General features: G+C 48.4%; 1 protein-coding gene across 1 annotated transcript; it reads left to right on the forward strand.

Moving 5' to 3' along the window:
• Positions 1-2,836: 2,836 nt before the first annotated feature.
• On the forward strand, positions 2,837-17,860 carry PRODH2 (proline dehydrogenase 2). The gene is made up of 10 exons (XM_081510718.1): positions 2,837-3,025; positions 3,104-3,300; positions 3,392-3,530; positions 3,612-3,698; positions 11,066-11,146; positions 11,231-11,386; positions 11,488-11,654; positions 15,247-15,357; positions 15,729-15,814; positions 17,673-17,860. The coding sequence occupies exons 1-10, from the start codon at positions 2,852-2,854 to the stop codon at positions 17,858-17,860; spliced, it is 1,386 nt and encodes a 461-aa protein (XP_081366844.1). The 5' UTR covers positions 2,837-2,851.
• The last annotated feature ends 1,360 nt before the right edge of the window (positions 17,861-19,220 follow it).

Here is a 19,220-nt window from a genome sequence, read left to right on the forward strand (position 1 = left end):
AGGTCCCCTACTTCGGATAGGTTTTGTACCAAGCCCCCCGCTCTACCTGGAGCTCCACTAATAGGCATAGCTCTCAGAACTGGCCAACCAGAGGGTCTTATTTTCCAAGCCCAGTGATTGGCTTAGGGGTCACCAGGTGGCCCAGTCAGAGCCAATGAGAGGACTCTGATCCCTCGACTGGTCTCCTACTTAGAACTCTGCCCCGCCTCTGAGCTAATATTAAAGCTCCTTTCACTCTCACCCTGAAGGACCATCACCCACAGAAGGACCATCTGGGAGCTTCACTTAAGCTCCTCCAAGGCTACTAGAAGCTTCTCTCTTCGGACAGACCTCAAGGTTAACTACAGATGAGACTTCCCATTTCTCATCCCTCTTGCTCAATAACCCTAAAGAATTCACCCTTAGTTCTGGATTGCCCCATCTTGGGACAGTCTGTACTTTTCACATATGTAAGTATCAACATCAGACTGATAATCTCATCACCACACCCCAGTGCACCCCCCACATCTCTATCCTGGGAGAAGAACTAAATTCTCCCGATTGGTCAACACAATGTCAGAAGTCAGAGAGTGGGTTTTATTCCTCCTGCTAATAGGAAATTCCTCCTATTTCCAAAATAAGAAATAGAAGACAACCACACACATCACTAGTTCAACTTAAGTGTGGCTCACCTATGCCTAATTTGAGAAAGGAGAAAATTATTTCTCTGTTCAATAATCTCCTTCTATCACCATTAACCTTTGAGATCCACAATGAAAGCAACTCATCTGCTGTTTGGTCCTATCTCCTTAAGAATAAGCAAGGGGGAAAAAAGTAAGACCTGCCAGCTGAGAAATAAAAAATATCTTCTCTAGGGACTTCCCTAGTGATCTAGTGGTTAAGAATCCCCCTGCCTGTGCAGGGGACATGAGTTCGGTTCCTAGTCCTGTAAGATCCCACTTGCCGTGGAGCAAATAAACCCGTGCACCACTTGTGAGCCACAACTACTGAAGCCCACACACCCTAGAGCCCATGCTCTGCAACAAGAGAAGCCCATGCACTGCAATGAAGAGTAGCCCCTGCTCGCCGAAACTAGAGAAAAGCCTGTGCACCACTGAAGACCCAGCACAGCCAAAAATAAATAAATAAAATGATATAAAAAATTGTTACCCTTAAAAGGATATAAAGAGAATATTATGACAACTTTGTGCCAAGGGCTTTGACAAGTAAGATGAAATGTCAATTCCTTGAAAAATACAACATATGAGAACTAACCCAAGATGCAATAGAAAATATGAAGAGCCCTATATTTATTAAAGAAATTGAACTTACTATTAAAATCCTTCCCACAAAGAAAGCTCCAGGACCAGATGGCTTCACTGGTGAAATCTACAAAAGATTAAAGGAAGAAATAACATAAAAACTTTCAAATTTAAGATATAGTTATATGTGCTGAGATGAGCATAATCCTTCAAATAACATTAAGTAAAAAAAAAGTCAATGTGCAAAGGGACAAATAATATTTTTTCATTTATATATAAAAAGGAGTAATATAGGTGCATTTTCATGCACAAACTATCCTCTCCAAGGATACCTCATTGCCTTGGAGGCATGAAATTGAGGGACTGAAATTGAGTAGTTGGAGAATGTTTCACTTCATTTCCTTTTGTGCTATTTTAATTTTTAAATAATTTCTAAAACTGTACATGTAACTAAAAAAAGTTTAAGGACTTCCCTGGTGGTCCAGTGGCTAAGATTTCGCCCTCACAATGCAGGAGGACTGGGTTCCATCCTCGCTCAGGGAACTGGATCCCACATGCCACAACTAAAGGTCCCAAGTGCTGCAACTAAGACCTGACACCGCCAAACAAATACAAAGCAAACTTCCCCACTTCAATCTTGATAGTGGGTGGGAGGGAAAATAAGAATATATTTTAAAACCCTTACAATATGAACAACTGTGAATCATTATCAGGTTATGAAAAAAGGGCATAGAAGCCCCCATGAGACGCCACCCGGTTACAATTCCTCTGATCCCTTTCTGATTTTTGTGATAATGATTTCCTTGCTTGTCTTTTCTTTATAGTTTTACCACCCATGTATGTACCCATCCCCCTATACACTATATTGCCATTTTATTATCCCTGCTTTCAAGTTTATTGACTAGAATAAGACAGCATGTCCTGTTTGGTGTCCAGTTTCTTTCACACAACATGTGTGTGAGATTCATCCATGTGGTTGTATGCATCAGTAGTTTATTCTTTTTTCATTGCTGTATAGTAGTCTGTCATATGAATCTACCACAGTGTGTTTCTCTATTCTCCAGCTGATGGAAATTTGGATAGCTTCCATTTAGGGCTATTGAAAAAATACTGTTGTGAACATTTCTTCCTGTACATGTTTCCTGGTGTCCATGTTCAAGTTCTCTAGGATATACACTTAATATAAAACAGGTAGATTAAAGATTATGTGTATTTGCAAACTACACTCTCTCCCACTTTAAAATGAAGTAACTGCAACAAGAGATGTTAATAACTCTCCCAAGATCACAAAACCACAATGCCTGGCTCCCAGAGTGCTCTGACTTAACACCCATTGGCATATGATGGGTGCCTAATAATTGTGAGCTGTTATGCTGAGGGTCATTGAGGTTTTGAGGGGGGCTTTTCTTTCCTGTCCCCGTTATTCTGAACTATGTCCCTATAAGTTAATAATTAACTGCCCCTCAAGGAGTCTGTGATCCTAAAGATTTGCCTTTCCCTGGCTACTGTCTGGTTAATCAGTCACTGTCCCTTGCCGGGCAAGGGCCACTGGGTAGACCAGCTGCCTCCAAAGCCCCCTGACCCAGTGTGGAAGTGGTGAAGGGTTCCTGATGCTCCGGACCTGTCGTGTGCTCTGCTCCCGAGCTGGCCCCTCCCCAGGGGGCTGGCAGCCGCTCAGCTTTGATGGTGGGGCCTTCCACCTCAAGGGCACAGGAGAATTGACCCGGGCTTTGCTGGTGCTACGGCTGTGTGCCTGGCCACCTCTGGTCACCCACGGCCTGGCGGTGAGCAGCGACCCCAGGGGGACTAGCCTAGGAAGTTCCTGGGGCCTGGTTCTGAGCCCCTGCTCCCTGTCACCCCAGCTCCAAGCCTGGTCTCAGCGACTCCTGGGCTCCCGGCTCTCGGGTGCACTTCTCCGAGCATCCATCTATGGGCAGTTTGTGGCTGGTGAGACCGCCGAGGAGGTGAGGGGCTGTGTCCTACAGCTCCAGAACCTAGGCCTGCGGCCTCTGCTGGCAGTGCCCACTGAGGAGGAGCCAGACTCGGCTGTCAAGACGGGGTGAGTAAGGGGGCCTGGGCCCAGGGAGGCTGGGAGGTTGGCGGGAAGGGGGCTAGTGGGCCCCCAGCCCTGATGCCTGCCGTCTGGGCAGTGAAGCCTGGTATGAAGGGAACCTCCGGGCAATGTTGCGATGCGTGGACCTGTCACGAGGCCTCCTGGAGACCCCTGACCCAATGGGAAATGCCCTCATGCAGCTGAAGATGACGGCGCTGATGAGCACTCGACTCTGTGTAAGGCATGGGCCAGGTGGGAGGGGAGGGGCGGGTGCCCACCAGATCCCCCTCACCGCCCCACCCACCATCCCATTCCAGAAGGAGCTCACCTCGTGGGTCCGAAGGCCAGGGGATTCCTTGGAGCTGAGCCCTGAGAGGCTGGCAGAAGCCGTGGACTCTGGACAGGTAAGGACCACAGGTTGGGGGAGAGCGAATGGTTGGTGGGGAGTGCAGAGGCAGCAGACACCTGCCAGCGGAATGTTCTAAATATTTAACTATCTCTACTTCCCAGGCTTAGAACTATCAGAATAAATGGGGTTACTGCCCTGGGGCATGGCTGGAGAGTAACCGGAATATGGGTCACCTGGGGATTCTAGGCTAGGCGCCTGGGGGCTGGGAGCTCTCGTAGGATCAATTAAGACAATAGCTCTTTACCAATAAGAAAGTAACCAATATTTTTTCCATCAACTCAGCTATACTAGTGTATGCTAACTAGCTAGGAGCTATGATTAGACCAGTGGAGCTTTGGTTCATTCATTCACTCATTCGTTCTTTCATTTATTCTTTATTTCTGTATCTTATTTCTACCTTCCCCTCCATCAGTAACCACTTCATTAATATACATCTCTTTGTTGCCATGATGTGGTTTTGCCAAATATATGCTATTTGGGGGCTTATTTTTCCAACATTTTATTACACAAATTTTCAAACATACAGAAAAATCAAAAGAATTTTATGGTGAACACCTGCCGTTGTTAACATTTAACTATCATTGCTTTTAAATCATATCCATTCCTCTATCCATCCACCCACCCATCTTATTTCCCGATGCATTTCAAAGTAATTTGCAGACATCAGCACACTTCTCCCCCAAATGCTTCAGAATGCATATCACCAACTAGAGCTCAGCAGTCACTTCTTTTCAGGTAAAACTTATATACAGTGAGATGCATACACTGTAAATGTACCCTTTGACGCGCTTTGACAGAGACACACCGCAGCTGCTATAATCCCTATCAATGTACAGAACATTTCCATCACTGCAGAAAGTCCCTTCGTGCCCTTCTCCATCAATCTGGGGGTTGAGTATAGTTTTAAATATATACAAGTAACATTCAACATTATGTTGAAAAAGACTCTGATACTGGGAAAGATTGAGAGCAGGAGGAGAAGGAGGCGGCAGAGGATGAGGTGGCCAGACAGCGTCACCAACTCCATGAACATGAGTTTGAGGAAACTCCCAGAGACAGAGAAGGACAGAGAAGCCTGGCACACCACAGCCTATGGGGTCATAAAGAGTCGGACGTGACTTTGCGACCAAACAACATTATGTTATCTATTGCATTCTGTTTCTTACATTTTTCTCACTGAGCACTCTGATTTTTAGATCCCCCCAAGCATCTCTGTGTACATCTAATCCATTGTTTTTTTTTAAATTACTTATTTATTTCTTTTTGGCTGTGCAGGGTCTTCATTGCTGCGCTTGGACATTCTCTAGTTGGGGAGAGCAGGGGATACTCTAACTGTGGTGCGTGGGATTCCTCACTGCAGTGGCTTCTCTTGGTGCAGAGCACAGGTTCTAGGGCGCCGGGGCTTCAGCAGTTGTGGCGCACAGGCTTAGTGGCTCCGAGTCATGTGGAGTCTTCCCAGACCAGGAATCAAATCCACACCCACTGCATCGGCAGGTGGATTCTTAACCCCTGAACCACAAGGGAAGTCCTAATCCATTGTTTTTAATTTGGGCTTCTGGCCGCCTGTTTTACCTCTCCTGGGATGGGCACCCAGGTGGCCTCTGAGTCTCCATCACTGCCAAATAACACTACCTGGGACCCGCTGGTGTTTATTTTTTAATTTGTAATTTTTTTAAATGCATCACAGAACACATAGAAGCAGTGCTTAAAGGATCAGCTTTGGAGCATAACAAGTTTCACCCCTTCGTGAGCTTTTCACTCGCATGCGGCAATGGTAGTAATCTCTTCCCACGGCAGTTTTAAGGACTAAAACCCTTGCCAGGCTGGCATCTTCACCATGACAAAGGGGCCCTCCTCCTTCTGTGTCACTCACTTCCCTTGTCTTCCCCAACACCATCACACCTGGTGTTCCTCCTTTTCCATCTCTCCCTGCTCATTCTCAGTCTTCGTTAAGTTTACTCTGCCTGACACTCAAATATGGAGGTTCCTCAGGGCGAGGCCCCAGCTTGCTCCTCACGCCCCTTGAAGGGACCTTCTCACCCACTCCTCCAGCCTCAGTTTCCCCATTTTGCACTAAATGATCCCCGTTTCCTCTGTCTCCAGGCCCAGCCTTTCCCTGACCCTCCTCCTGCACCAAACCTCCCCCTGGGCGTCCCCCAGACTTCTCACACCCACTGGGTCCCACACTGGCCTGTGTCTCCCTAAAGCTGTCCCTTCTTCCTGTCCCCACGTCACAGCCGCCCTGCCACCCCCACCCCAGATCCCAACCCCCACCCATCCTTGGTCTTCACAGTCACCGGTTCCACAGCACAATTTATGACTGTCCTGTTCACGGCCATGTCCCAGGCCCTAGCACCTAGACAGGGTGTGATAAACATGTCAAATGAACGAATAAATAAATGAAGCAAGTGAATTCGGAACAACATATTAACGGTGGAGAACTTACCAACCACTCACAACGTGCCACGCGCTGTCCTAACAGCTTTACATATATTTGAGGGAGGCATTTCCTCTCTGCCTGTGGGTGGGGGTACAGGGTGATGGTTAAGTACTCAGGCTCTGGAGAAGCTGAGGTTTAAATCCTAGGTCAAGCTGTGTGACTTCAGATGAGTAACTTCACCTCTCTGTGCCTTCCCCTCTGCTTCCCGTCTGTAAAACGGGGGTGACAGGAGTCGCCACCTCAGACGGTGGTGAAGGGTAAATGAGGGCCGGGTAGGCCCCTGTGAGGGTGGCGGCTCCACCAGCTGCTCACACCCCAGAACTCCCCCGGACGATGCCCCACAGCGGGAGACGGTTCCCTGACTGGGGAGAAGAACTGGGCAGGTAGGTGCCCCTCGCTCTTCTCTCCTCCTGGAGAGTCTTCTTCCCCAGGGCGGGGTCCGTATCCAACCTGTCGGCCATGAGTGTGTGCATACGTGCTAAGTCGCTTCAGTCACGTCCAACTCTTTGTGACTCTATGGACTGTAGCCCTCCAGACTCCTCTATCCATGGGATTCTCTGGGCAAGAATATTGGAGTGAGTCGTCATGCCCTCCTGCAGGGGATCTTCCCAAGCCAGGGGTTGAACCCATGTCTCTTGTATCTGCTCCATTGGCAGGCAGGTTCTTTACCACTAGTGCCACCTGAGAAGGAGTCCTGTGGCCATAACAGAGCCCTGAATTCCATCTGTTCCTCTTTATTAACTTCCCCATTTCTCTGAACCCAACTGGACTCTCTGAGTCACCAGCAGCTCACATTCACTGTGGAATCCCCATAAGAAGACCAAGAATTGTGTGCGTTAGTCAGTCATGTCGAACTCTTTGCAACCCCATGAACTGCAGCCTGCCAGGCTCCTCTGTCCATGGAATTCTCCAGGCAAGAATTACTGGAGTGGGTTGCCATTCCCTTCTCCAGGGGAATCTTCCCAACCCAGGGATTGAACCCAGGTCTCCAGCATTGCAGGCAGCTTCTTTACCGTCTGAGCCACCAGGGAAGATCCCTGTTACAAATGTGTAACAATTTCTTAAATGTTTGTTGAGCATGTACCATGTTCCAGGTGCTGTGCTAGGGGTGGGGACTGTTGTTGTTCAGTCACTCAATCGTGTCTGACTCTTTGCGACCCCATGGACTGCAGCATGCCAGGGTTCCCTGTCCTTCACCATCTCCCAGGGCTTGCTCAAACTCATGTCCAGTGAGGGGTGGGGATGCTGACCAAGATAAACAAAATCTCTGTCCTTGAGGCACTTACTTGCAAGAGACAATCATTCAAGTCAAAGCCAAAAAGAAAAACAAATATCGTGTATTAACGCATATATGTGGAATCTAGAAAACCAGTACAAGATGAACCTACTGCAAAGCAGAAATGGAGACAAAGATATAGAGAACAAAACATATGGATACCAAGGGCAGGGGGTAGGATGAACTGGGAGATTGGGATTGACATATATCAGTTCAGTTCAGTTCAGTCACTCAGTTATGTCTGACTCTTTGCGACTCCATGGACTGCAGCACGACAGGCCTGTCCATCACCAACTCACAGAGCTTACTCAAACTCATGTCCATTGAGTCGGTGATGCCATCCAACCGTCTTATCCTCTGTCATCCTTTTCTCCTCCTGCCTTCAATCTTTCCCAGCATCAGGGTCTTTTCAAATGAGTCAGTTCTTTGCATCAGGTGGCCACAGTATTGGAGTTTCAGCTTCAGCATCAGTCCTTCCAATGAACACTCAGGACTGATTTCCTTTAGGATGGACTGGTTGGGTCTCCTTACAGTCCAAAGGACTCTCAAGGGTCTTCTTCAACACCACAGTTCAAAAGCATCATTCTTCAGCACTTAGTTTTCTTTATAGTCCAACTCTCACATCCATACACGACTACCGGAAAAATCATAGCTTTGACTAGATGGACCCTTGTTGGCAAAGTAATGTCTCTGCTTTTTAATATGCTGTCTAGGTTGGTCATAACTTTTCTTCCAAGGAGCAAGTGTCTTTTAATTTCATGGCTGTAGTCACCATCTGCAGTGATTTTGGAGCCCAAGAAAATAAAGTCTGTCACTGTTTCCATTGTTTCCCCATCTATTTGCTATGAAGTGATGGGACTGGATGCCATGATCTTAGTTTTCTGAATGTTGAGTTTTAAGCCAACTTTTTCACTCTCCTCTTTCACTTTCCTCAAGAGGCTCTTTAGTTCTTCTTTGCTTTCTGCCATAAGAGTGGTGTCATCTGCATATCTGAGGTTATTGATATTTCTCCTGGCAATCATATACAGTATTATATGTAATATAGATAACTAATGAGAACTTACTGTACAGCACTGTACAGTACAGCATTACTCAATGCTTTATGGTGACCTACATGGGGAGGAAATCCAAAAAAAGGACAATATGTATATGTATTCACTGATTCACTTAGATGTATAGCAGAAATTAACACATCATTGTAAAGCAACTATGTATGCTGTGCTGTGATCAGTCTTGCCTCACTCTTTTGAGACCCCAAGGTCTGTAGCCCATCAGGTTTCTCTGTCTGTGGGATTCTCCAGGCAAGAATGCTGGAGTGAGTTTCCATTTCCTCCTCCAGAGGAGCTTCCCAACCCAGGAACTGAACCTGTGTCTCCAAGCCTCTTGCATTGGCAGGTGGATTCTTTACCACTGAGCCATCCGGGAAGCCCAGAAAAAGCAACAATAAAAGCCCAAAAAAGCCCAATAAAAATTTAAAACAAAAAACCAAAGCTGAGTGCAGACTTGCTCGGTTGCCGGTCATGTGGTAGGGAGGGGGCGCAAGGCACCCAGCCAGGAATTTCGTTCTTTTTAAAGGTTAGGTTACCCTCTGGGTCTCAGTTTCCTTATTTGTAAATTGGAAATTATGTTTACTTAATTGTTTTAGGGAATCACAGTAATTAATGCAGATAAAGTAGGTACATTCGAAATTGGCTTCCGAGAGCTTTCCTTTATTAGTAAACCGCCTTTTCACTTGAGCTCTTTTGAAAGGTTTCTGTTTATTAGAAGTGATCTTGGATTCAGATGTGGAGGGTGGTGCAGGGACAGACACAGAAAAACACTGCCCTCTCTTCACGCTACTCATAAGTGTGTGTAAAATGTTTAACTCAGAGAGGATATGTAACAAGTATAAATAAGCATTGTAGAATGAGATGGTTGAATGGCATCACCAACTCAATGGACATGAGTTTGGGCACACTCTGAGAGATAGTGAAGGATAAGTAAGCCTGGTATGCTGCATCCATGGGGTTGCAAAGAGTCAGACATGACTTAGCGACTGAACAACAACAAGGACTTCTCTGGTGGTCCAGTGGCTAAGACTCCATGCTCCTAATGCAGGGGGCTCAGATCCCATCCCTGGCAGGAAACTAGATCCCAAATCTCACAGCTAAGAGTTCGAGTGTTGTAACTAAAAGATCCTGCATGCTACAACTAGAACCCTGCACAGCCAGATAAATAAATTAATTTAAAAAAAAACAAGCATTGTTGGGAAAAATAAGGCTGAGGAAGGGGAAGGGAAAGCCCTACCTAAGGAGTTGCAAATTCAAACCAGAGAAAATAAAGACCCTGTTGAGAGGTTGGAGTGGGGTGGATGGACATCTAGGGGAACAGTGTTCCAGATGGAAGGAACAGCCAGAGCAAAGGCTCTGAGGTGAGAAGGTACATGGCATGTTCAAAGAATAGCCGGGAGGCCAGTGAGACCAGAGGGCAGTGAGCAAGGCGAAGGCTGGGAGGAGGTAAAACAAAGGGGTCAGACCAGGGAAACCTTGTGAGTTGCAATGAGGCATCCTGAGAAACTAATGCAAGATAATACTCGCAGCTCTTATTAGGAGCTGACTACTGTTCCTAGACGCTAATTCCAAGTCACTTCACTCTCCCAGCTTTGGTTTTCTCACTGGAAAATGGAGCTTGGAATAACATCTACCTACTAGGATCATCGTGAAGATTAAATACATAAGACGGCATTTGAAGTCACCTAATATTATAACAATAATAGCATGTATCGAGTGCTTAGGGCTTCCCAGGTGGCGCAGTGGTAAAGAATCTGCTTGCCAAAGCAGGAGGTGCAAGAGACATGGGTTTGACCCTGGATCGGGAAGATCCCCTGGAGTAGGAAATGGCAATCCTCCCCAGTATTCTTGCCTGGGAAATCTAATGGACAGAGGAGCCTGGCGGGCTATGGTCCATGGGATCTCAAACAGTTAGACACGACTGAGCACACACAAAACAACAAAAACATTGAGCGCTTACCATATGCTGGCCCTGTCCTGTCCTGCTTATGGCCAGGCACTTCTCACATATTAACCTATTTTCATCCACACAGCAACTAAATAAGGTAGATACTATAATCATCCCCATTTTACAGAGGAGAACATTGAGGCCCAGAGAAGTTACATGACTTGTTCAAGGCCACACAGTGAATGGTGGAGCCAAGACTCAAACTCAAATTCTTGGCTCTCAACCCGTGTGTGTGTGTGTGTGTGTGTGTGTGTGTGTGTGTGTGTGTGTGCTAAGTTGCTTCAGTCATGTCTGACTCTGTGTGACCCCATGGGATTGTAACCCGCCGGCTCCTCTGTCCATGGGATTTCCCAGGCAAGAATACTGGAGTAGGTTGCCGTCCCCTCCTCCAGGGATCTTCCCGGCCCAGGGATAGAACCCGCATCTCTTACCTGCATTGACAGGCAAGTTCTTTACCACTAGCGCCACCTGGGAAGCCCATCCATCCCTGTATTATACCTTAATAAATAGTATCTATATGATACAGCTGCTTTCCAGATTTCTAGTAATTTCTAAACTTTTTTCCCTGCCTGCTGGTTGGGGAGAGGAGGCTTGGGCTCTGGAAGGGTCCAGTAGACCTGAGCTGCCTTGCCTCCCCGTTGCACCCCAGGACCTCCAGGTCTCCTGCCTCAACACTGAGCAAACACGACATCTTCAGGCCTCCCTGAGCCGCTTGCACCGGGTGGTACAGGTAATAGCTTTGGCCGAGGACTGCTCTGCCGCACCGGCTTGTGGGTCACCCCTGGGGCCCGACCACAGTCCCTCTCACCCTCAGCACGCCCGGGCCCAGGGCGTGAGGCTCCTGGTGGATGCCGAGTACACCTCCCTGAACCCGGCACTCTCTCTGCTGGTGGCCGCCCTGGCCACGCGCTGGAACAGCTCCAGGGAAGGCGGGCCCTGGGTGTGGAACACTTACCAGGCCTATCTGAAGGTGTGTGGTGCACTCCAGGGATGGAGGGGGCGGTTGGGGGCAGGGGGCTGCAGGCCAGGGTCCCAGCGCCTTGACCTGAAGCTGCCCATGTGCTCCACCAGGACACCTACCAGCGGCTGAGGCGGGACGCTGAGGCCGCAGACAGGGCTGGCCTGGCCTTTGGGGTGAAGTTGGTACGAGGGGCGTATCTGGACAAGGAGAGAGAGACGGCCCAGCTCCAGGGAACCGAAGATCCCACTCAGCCTGACTATAAGGCTACCAGTCAGAGGTGGGACAGGGGCAAGCCGGCCTCTGAGATGGATAACTGTTGCTGTGGTTGTTCAGTCACTAAGTTGTGTCTGACTCTGCGACCCCCATGGACTGCAGCATGCCAGGCTTCCCTGTCCTTCACTATCTCCCGGCGTTTGCTCAAATTCATATTCATTGAGTCAGTGATGCTATCTAGCCATCTCATCCTCTGCCGGCCTCGAGATGAATAGCATTAGCATCTAACCTTTCATTAGAGCTCATTCCCCACAGTGTCCAGCAACCTACGTGCATCTACAGGTCGCTCTCTCTCCCCGATCAGGAGACTGTCACTTCCCACCTGAACAGCAGCCTGTTCCCTTCTCTGTCACCCCTCCCCAACCTGTTGCCAGCGGGGAGCCTGTTAATACCTGTGTCAAATCTCCTCCCTCCTCAGTTCAAATCCTCCCATAGCTCCCAGGACAGCCTTGATAAACCCCCGCAGTGGCCTGCAGTCCTGTCCCCTCAGTCACTTCACTCCAGCCACACTGGCCTCCTTGATGACCCCAGGGACTTTGCACTTCTTGTTCCCACTGCCCAGAACCTTCTCCCTCCAGATGGCCACATGGCAGGGCTCAGTCACTCACCTTCTTAGGTCTTTACTTGTTGGGACCTTCTCAGGGGACCTTCTTGCCCTCCCTACCAAAAAACTGAAACACACCACACCCTCTCTTCTTGGATTATTTTTCTCCCAGCACTTATTGGGAGCAGAGCTTTGGCATTCAGTTGCTCATTGTCTTTCTCTCCCATGAGAGCGTGGGCCCAGGAAGGCAGGGCTTTCTAACCTGTTCACTGCTGACTCTTCAGTGCTTAATACTGCTCCTGCTCCATGGGAGGTGCTGAACCCTCCTGCCAGTGCAGAAGATGCAAGAGATGCAGGTTCGATCCCTGGGTCATGAAGATCCCCTGGAGAAGGGCATGGCAACCCACTCCACTGTTCTTGCCTGGAGAATCCCATGGACAAAGAAGCCTGGTGGGCTGCAGTCCATCGGGTCACAGAGTTGGACACGACTGAAGTGACTTAGCTCATGCAGACTGACTCTAGAACACTCGTTCTGATACACCTCAAATCACAGGCAAGACATGGCTGAGCTGCTGGGGCCACCATCTGAGGGCCCTGAGAAAAAAAGATTTATTCCCTCAATACACACTTGCTGGTCACTTGCTTTAGATCAGGACCTGTGTTGGATTCTGGCTGCGGTAGCAATCCAGCTGGACCCCAGGCCCTGTCCTCATGGAGCTTTCAAAGCCTGACTCCATTTCCCACTGGACAAGGAGGGGTCTGTAGAGCCACAGGGACTTACCTAGCTCCCACAGAAAGTGGCCAAGCCATGAAGGCTAAGCTTGCATCCAAGGCCCATGAAGCCTCCTAGGCACATTTGTGTCCTACGGGCTTAATCATTTGGAATCATTTTTTTTTTTTACTGAGATATAATTCACATACCATACATTTGCTATTTTAAACTACAATTCAGTGGCTTTTAGTATAGTCATTAGATTGTGCAGCCATCACCACCAATTCCAGAACATTTTCATCATCTCAAAAAGAAACTCCGGGACTTCCCTGGTGGTCCAATGGTTAAGACTCTAAGCATCCACTGCAGGGGACATGGGCTGGATCCCTGATCTGGGAACTAAGGTCTCACATGCCTCGGCAAAACAAACAGACAGACAAACAAAAATGGCACAGCCAAAAAAAAAAAAACCCATATCTGTCAGCTGTTTTCGTTCAGTAGCCAAGTTGTGTCTGACTCTTCAAGACACCATGGACTGCAGCACGCCAGGCTTCCCTGTCTCTCACCATCTCCAGGAGTTTGCCCAAGTTCATGACCAGAATCAGTGATGCCATCCAACTATCTCATCCTCTGTTGCTGTCTTCTCCTTCTGCCTTCAATCTTTCCCAGTGTCAGGGTCTTTTCTAGTGAGTCAGCTGTTTGCAAAGTACTGGAGTTTGAGCTTCAGCATCAGTCCTTCCAAAGAGTATTCAGGGTTGATTTCCTTTAGGATTGACTGGTTTGATCTCCTTGCTTTCCAAGGGACTTTCAAGAGTCATCTCCAGCACCGCAGTTTGAAAGCATCATTTCTTTGGCACTCAGCCTTCTTTATAGTCCAGCTCTCACATCTGTACACGACTACCGGAAAGACCATATCCTTGACTACATAGACCTTTGTCGGCAAAGCGATGTCTTTGCTTTTCTAACACACTGTCTAGGGTTGTCATAGCTTTCCTGCCAAAAAGCAATCATTTTCTAATTTCATGGCTGCAATCACCATGCAGTGATTTTGGAGCCCATGAAAAGAAAATCTATCACTGCTTCCACCTTTCCCCCTTCTATTTGCTAATCTTCTAATGCAAATATCCATTAGCAGTCACTCATAATTCCCATTCCCTTAGGCCCTGGAAGCCACTAATCTACTTTTTATCACTATGGATTTGTCTATTCTGGACATCTCATATTAGTGGAGTCATACAATACGAGATTTTCTGCACCTGGCTTCTTTCTCTCAGCATACTGTTTTCAAGGTTCAAACATGTTGTAGCGTGTGTCACCGCTTCATTCCTTGTTATGGTTGAATAATATTCCATTGTATGGAGAGACCACATTTGATTTATCCATTCATCAATTGATGGATATTTGGATTGTTTGCACTTTTTGTCAATTGTGGATAGTGCTGCTATGAACATTCGTGTACATATTTTTTGGTAAATGTACATTTTAAATTCTCTGAAAAGTCCACCTCTCTAGGACTGGAATTGCTGAGTCCTATGGTCACTCCATGTTTAACTTTTTGAGGAACTGCCAGATGGTTTCCCAAAGTGGCTCCAGCCTTTTAGACTCACACTAGCACAGTGGGAGAATTCCAATTTCTTCACATCTTCTCCAGCATAGTACCATTAACATTTTAATAGATATTTTAAATAAATAATACATTCACATGATTCAAAAATCAAAATGGGGACTTACCTGGTGGTCCAGAGGTTAGGACTCCGTGCTTCTACTTCAAGGGGCATGGGTTTGATCCCTGGTTGAAGAACTAAGATCCCACATGACACTCTCTGCACGGCCAAAAAAAAAAAAAATCAAAATGACAGAAAAATGAACAGGCTGACACAGCTCACTTCCACCCACATCCCCATCCAACCATGGGGGGTCCCTGCCCCTACAGGGGCCCTCTGTTATCCTCTGGTTGTTCATTTAGCCAGTCCCTCACTTACAGACATTTGGGGTGTTGCTAACCCTGCTCTGCAGACATTGCTGAAGTGAATATCGGTGGGTAAATGTCATCTCCTGTGACATAGCCCTTTGCTGTGAGACTGCCATTGTGCCAAAGACTTTAGGTCATCTCACTCCATCCTCACAACAATGCTGACAGGTGAATGTGTGTTGTTAAAGAGATGAAAAGGCTCAGAGAGATGATGTCCCTCACAGGTGAGGCAGGTGGGAGGTAGGTACTTCCTGACTTCAGGGTCCTTGCCTTTAGGCTCCCTGCCCCTCAAGGACATACATCCCCAGTCTCTGGGGCCTGACCCTAACTCACCAGGTGCCATAAGCTGACCCTGCATCTCCCTTCAGTTACAGCCACTGTCTGGAGCTGATGCTGACCCAGGTGTCCCATCGTGGCCCCATGTGCCACCTCATGGTGGCTTCCCACAATGAGGACTCTGTTCGCCAGGCAACCAAGCGGTATGAAGTAGGGGAATGAAAATAAGTGCCCAAAGGGTGGTTGACTAGGGGAGGGACTGTGGGGGCCAGTAGGTTCAAAGGGGGTCTGGGGAGAACATTCAAAATATTTAACCCCTGCTCCACCTGTAGGCTCCAGTTGAACAAGGAACTGCCCCTTATTTGCTGGGGAATATGGAAGTCCAAACATTTCAAGAAAGGAGCTGAGACTCACTGGGGAGCTTTCAGGGGTCCCAGGGCCATGGTTATTTATCAATGAGTTTGGAAATACTTCAATATTTGAATAACTAGAAGAGCCATATGAGTGTGTCATGGCTGACTTTCCACTCTGGATCCAGTCACTGTCTGGATTGATAATGTGACCTTTTCTGTAGCATGTGGGAGCTGGGCATTCCTCCAGATGGGCCAGTCTGCTTTGGACAACTTCTGGGGATGTGTGACCACGTCTCCTTGGCACTGGGTATGTGAGTGATCCATCCCTCCCAGCCCCTACTCCCACCTCACACCTAACCTGCCCCAGCCTCATTCCCTCCCAAACAGATCCCTTTTCCCAGACGATGCCTGGCCAGGCTCCCATCAACAGCCTGCAGCCGGCCCAGCGGCAGGCCCTTCCAGAGAGGTCTGTCCCATATCTGAAGGCCTCGCCGGCATATGTCTCTGCGTCTGTGTTCTGTTGTTTTTGTCTTGATCTTGGTATCTTGGTTCTTGATCTTGGTATCTTGTTTCCTGTCTGCTGTTATCTTTACTGTGTTGTTCCCCGGGGCCTGAGACCAGAAGATTTATGTTTTCTTCTGCCAGGCACTAAGGGGTACAAAATCACTGCACCCTAGATTCACAGCTTGAGGTTTCTTCAGATATCCCAAGGATCCACACTGGGGCTGCAAATATTTTAGGAGACTAACCCATGGTAACGGGCTTCCCGGGTGGCTCAGCAGTAAAGAAGCTGCTTGCAATGCAAGAGATGCAGGAGACGCAGGTTCGATCCCTGGGTCAGGAAGATCCCCTGGAGGAGGGCGTGGCAACTCACTCCAGTATTCTTGCCTGGAGAATCTCATGAACAGAGGAGCCTTGTGGGCTAACAGTCCATAGCCTTGTGGGCAAAGTCTGACACAACTGAAGTGACTGAGCACACACGCACGCAACCCATGGACACAACCTCTCAGAGACAGATTTCTGTTTTCTTCCTTGCTTTGTTTATGGTCAATGCCAACCTTCCTTACGAGAGAGTTGACTTCTTGTTAACTCTTTCTCTGAGGGTCTAGATTTTGGGGTTCACACTTAATCTGGGGAAACTCTCCTTTATAACTCAATCCTGGTCAGGCTTTAGGCCTCCATTTCTGTACCCCTTTAACTTTGAAGTCATTAGACAGCAGCTCGGTTTTGTCCTCAGGAAAGAAACGCTTCTTATGTAATCCTTCAGCTCTGGGTTCTCTCTTTTTTAAAAAAAACTTTTTTTTAATTTATTTTTGGCTGTGCTAAGTCTTCATTGCTGCGTGGTCTTTTCTCTAGCTGTGGTGAGCAGGGAGTTACTCTCTAGCTGCAGTGCACAGGCTTCTCATTGCAGTTTCTCTTGTTGCAGAGCACGGGCTCTAGGCATGGGGGCTTCAGTAGTTGCGGCATGTGGGGTCAGTACTTGTGGCACATGGGCTTAGTTGTCCAGCGGCATGTGGGATCTTCCCGGACCAGGGATTGAACCTGTGTCTCCTGTACTGACAGGCAGACTCTCTACCACTGAGTCACCAGATAAGCCCCTCATTTTTTCTTAATTCTTGAATTAGTAAGTTCTTTATTCTCTTTGCTTCCCTAATATCTCAGTTGGTAAAGAATTTGCCCACAATGCAGGAGACCGCAGTTTGATTCCTGGGTCAGGAAGATTCCCCTGGAGAATGGATATGCTACCCACTCCAGTATTCTTGGGCTTCCCTTGTGGCTCAGCTGGTAAAGAATCTGCCTGCAATGTGGGAGACCTGGGTTCAATCCCTGGGTTGGGAAGATCTCCTGGAGAAGGGAAAGGCTACCTACTCCAGTATTCTGGCCTGGAGAATTCCATGGACTGTATAGTCCATGGGGTTGCAAAGAGTTGGACATGACTGGACTGAGCAACTTTCACTTTCACTTTATTCTCTTTGCAGCATTTTTATAACTTTGAGAATTTTTTTTTAAATGTTTACTCCAGGAGTTTGTTTTTTCAGCAGGAGATTTTGTCCAACTCACCTAATCTGTCATGCTCTCAGAAATGGAAGTCTCTGTTCCAGATGGAGCCTAGGGGAGCCTCTTGCCAAACTTGAGCCCACACCCTGCCAATACTCTCCCTCCAGGGCAGGCTGGCTATGCCGTGTACAAGTCCATCCCCTATGGCTCCCTGGAGGAGGTGATCCCTTACCTGATCCGGAGGGCCCAGGAGAACCGAAGCGTACTACAGGGTGCCCGCAGGGAACAGGAGCTGCTCAGCCAAGAACTTCGGCGGAGGCTGCTGGGGCGGGGCCTGAGGGTATCCCCCCGTTAGCACCCCCAGGAGTCAATAAAGTTCTTGAGCTGTTGCCCAGGCAGCTGTCTTGCACCGAAGCCACCTCTTTGGGGAAGGGCTTATCTTGACCTCAGCCAGCCCAAGCTCGGGGGCTCTGCAGCTCAACAGGGATATTTAGATGACCCTAGAGCACACTGAGGGCATTGATCAAAGACTAAGGAGGTCACCCCTCAACCCTGAGGCAGTCTGTCCTGCAAAGGGCCTGGGGTCAGCTCTCCTCAACCAGTCAGTGGCTGACATGGGAATTGTCTTCACTCCTGTGACACCCAGGTAAACAGCACAGATGAAGAGCAGACACTGGAACACTGAAATCTAGAGGCTGGGCTAAGGCCACACGTCCAGGGAGGGACAGAGAGAAGAGCAAACCACTCTCTCACTTAATAAGCATTTACTGAGTCTCCTTCTGAGCTAGGCTCTGAGATAAACAATGCTGGGGACACAACAGAGACCAACACAACCCCAGGCGTGGCCTCACTGGCCTTTTAGTCCAGTAGGGGGAGACAGACCCACATTCACACAGTGACAGCCCAGGGTGATCAGGGCTGTGATGGGTGAGCTCGGAGGAGTATCTGGGCAACCTTGGGGAAAGCCCAGAGGCTGAAGGAGGCCAGAGGAGACAGCTGGTGATCAAGAGGGCTTCCCGGAGAATTCACAAGAATAACCAAGTAAATATTGAGAAGAACATTCAAAGACAAAGGCATATGCACAAACAGACTGGGGAGTGGGGAGACAAGGATGGGGGGGCAGAGGATGCAGTCATAGGTGCTACACTGCAGGGCTTCAACTCTGCCCAAGGTCACTAGGGAGTCAGGAAGATTTGAAGCAGGGAAGAGACAGAGTCAGGTAGGACTTTAGTTAAGAGTCCCCTGGCTGTCACATGATGGGTGGACTAGTGGAAAGAACCACCAGAAGACTGAGTGGAAGGGCCATGGAGCTGATAGGCTGGATCTGACGGAGACATTCAGGGTGAGACTCAGGGCTCTGGGTGAGAGGGGACAGTGGGACCGACTCTTAAGATGAGGATCTGGCAGGAAATGCAGTTTGGAGGAGATACTGAAGCCAGTGTGGGACCGGGTGGCTGTGAGGGTCCCAGGGGACGTCCAGGGAGAGGTTTCCAGGACACTGAGGAGCCCACGTGTGGGGCAAAGAAGAGAGACTGGGGCAGAGACAAACAGAAAACTGCCTGTGGGGGTGGATAAGAAGCATGGGAAGACAGCCAAGGACAGGGATGGTGAAAGGCTGGGCATTCCAAACAAGAAGCCAGTAACATTAGGGAGCAGCCATAGCTCTGGGGTGGACATTGTTCTCTCTTCTACTGGGTCACCTCAGGGCCATAAGA

This window comes from Giraffa tippelskirchi, chromosome 7 (genome assembly GCF_054371585.1).
Source record: "Giraffa tippelskirchi isolate mGirTip1 chromosome 7, T2T-mGirTip1v1.2.pri, whole genome shotgun sequence".
Taxonomy (NCBI): Eukaryota; Metazoa; Chordata; class Mammalia; order Artiodactyla; family Giraffidae; genus Giraffa; species Giraffa tippelskirchi.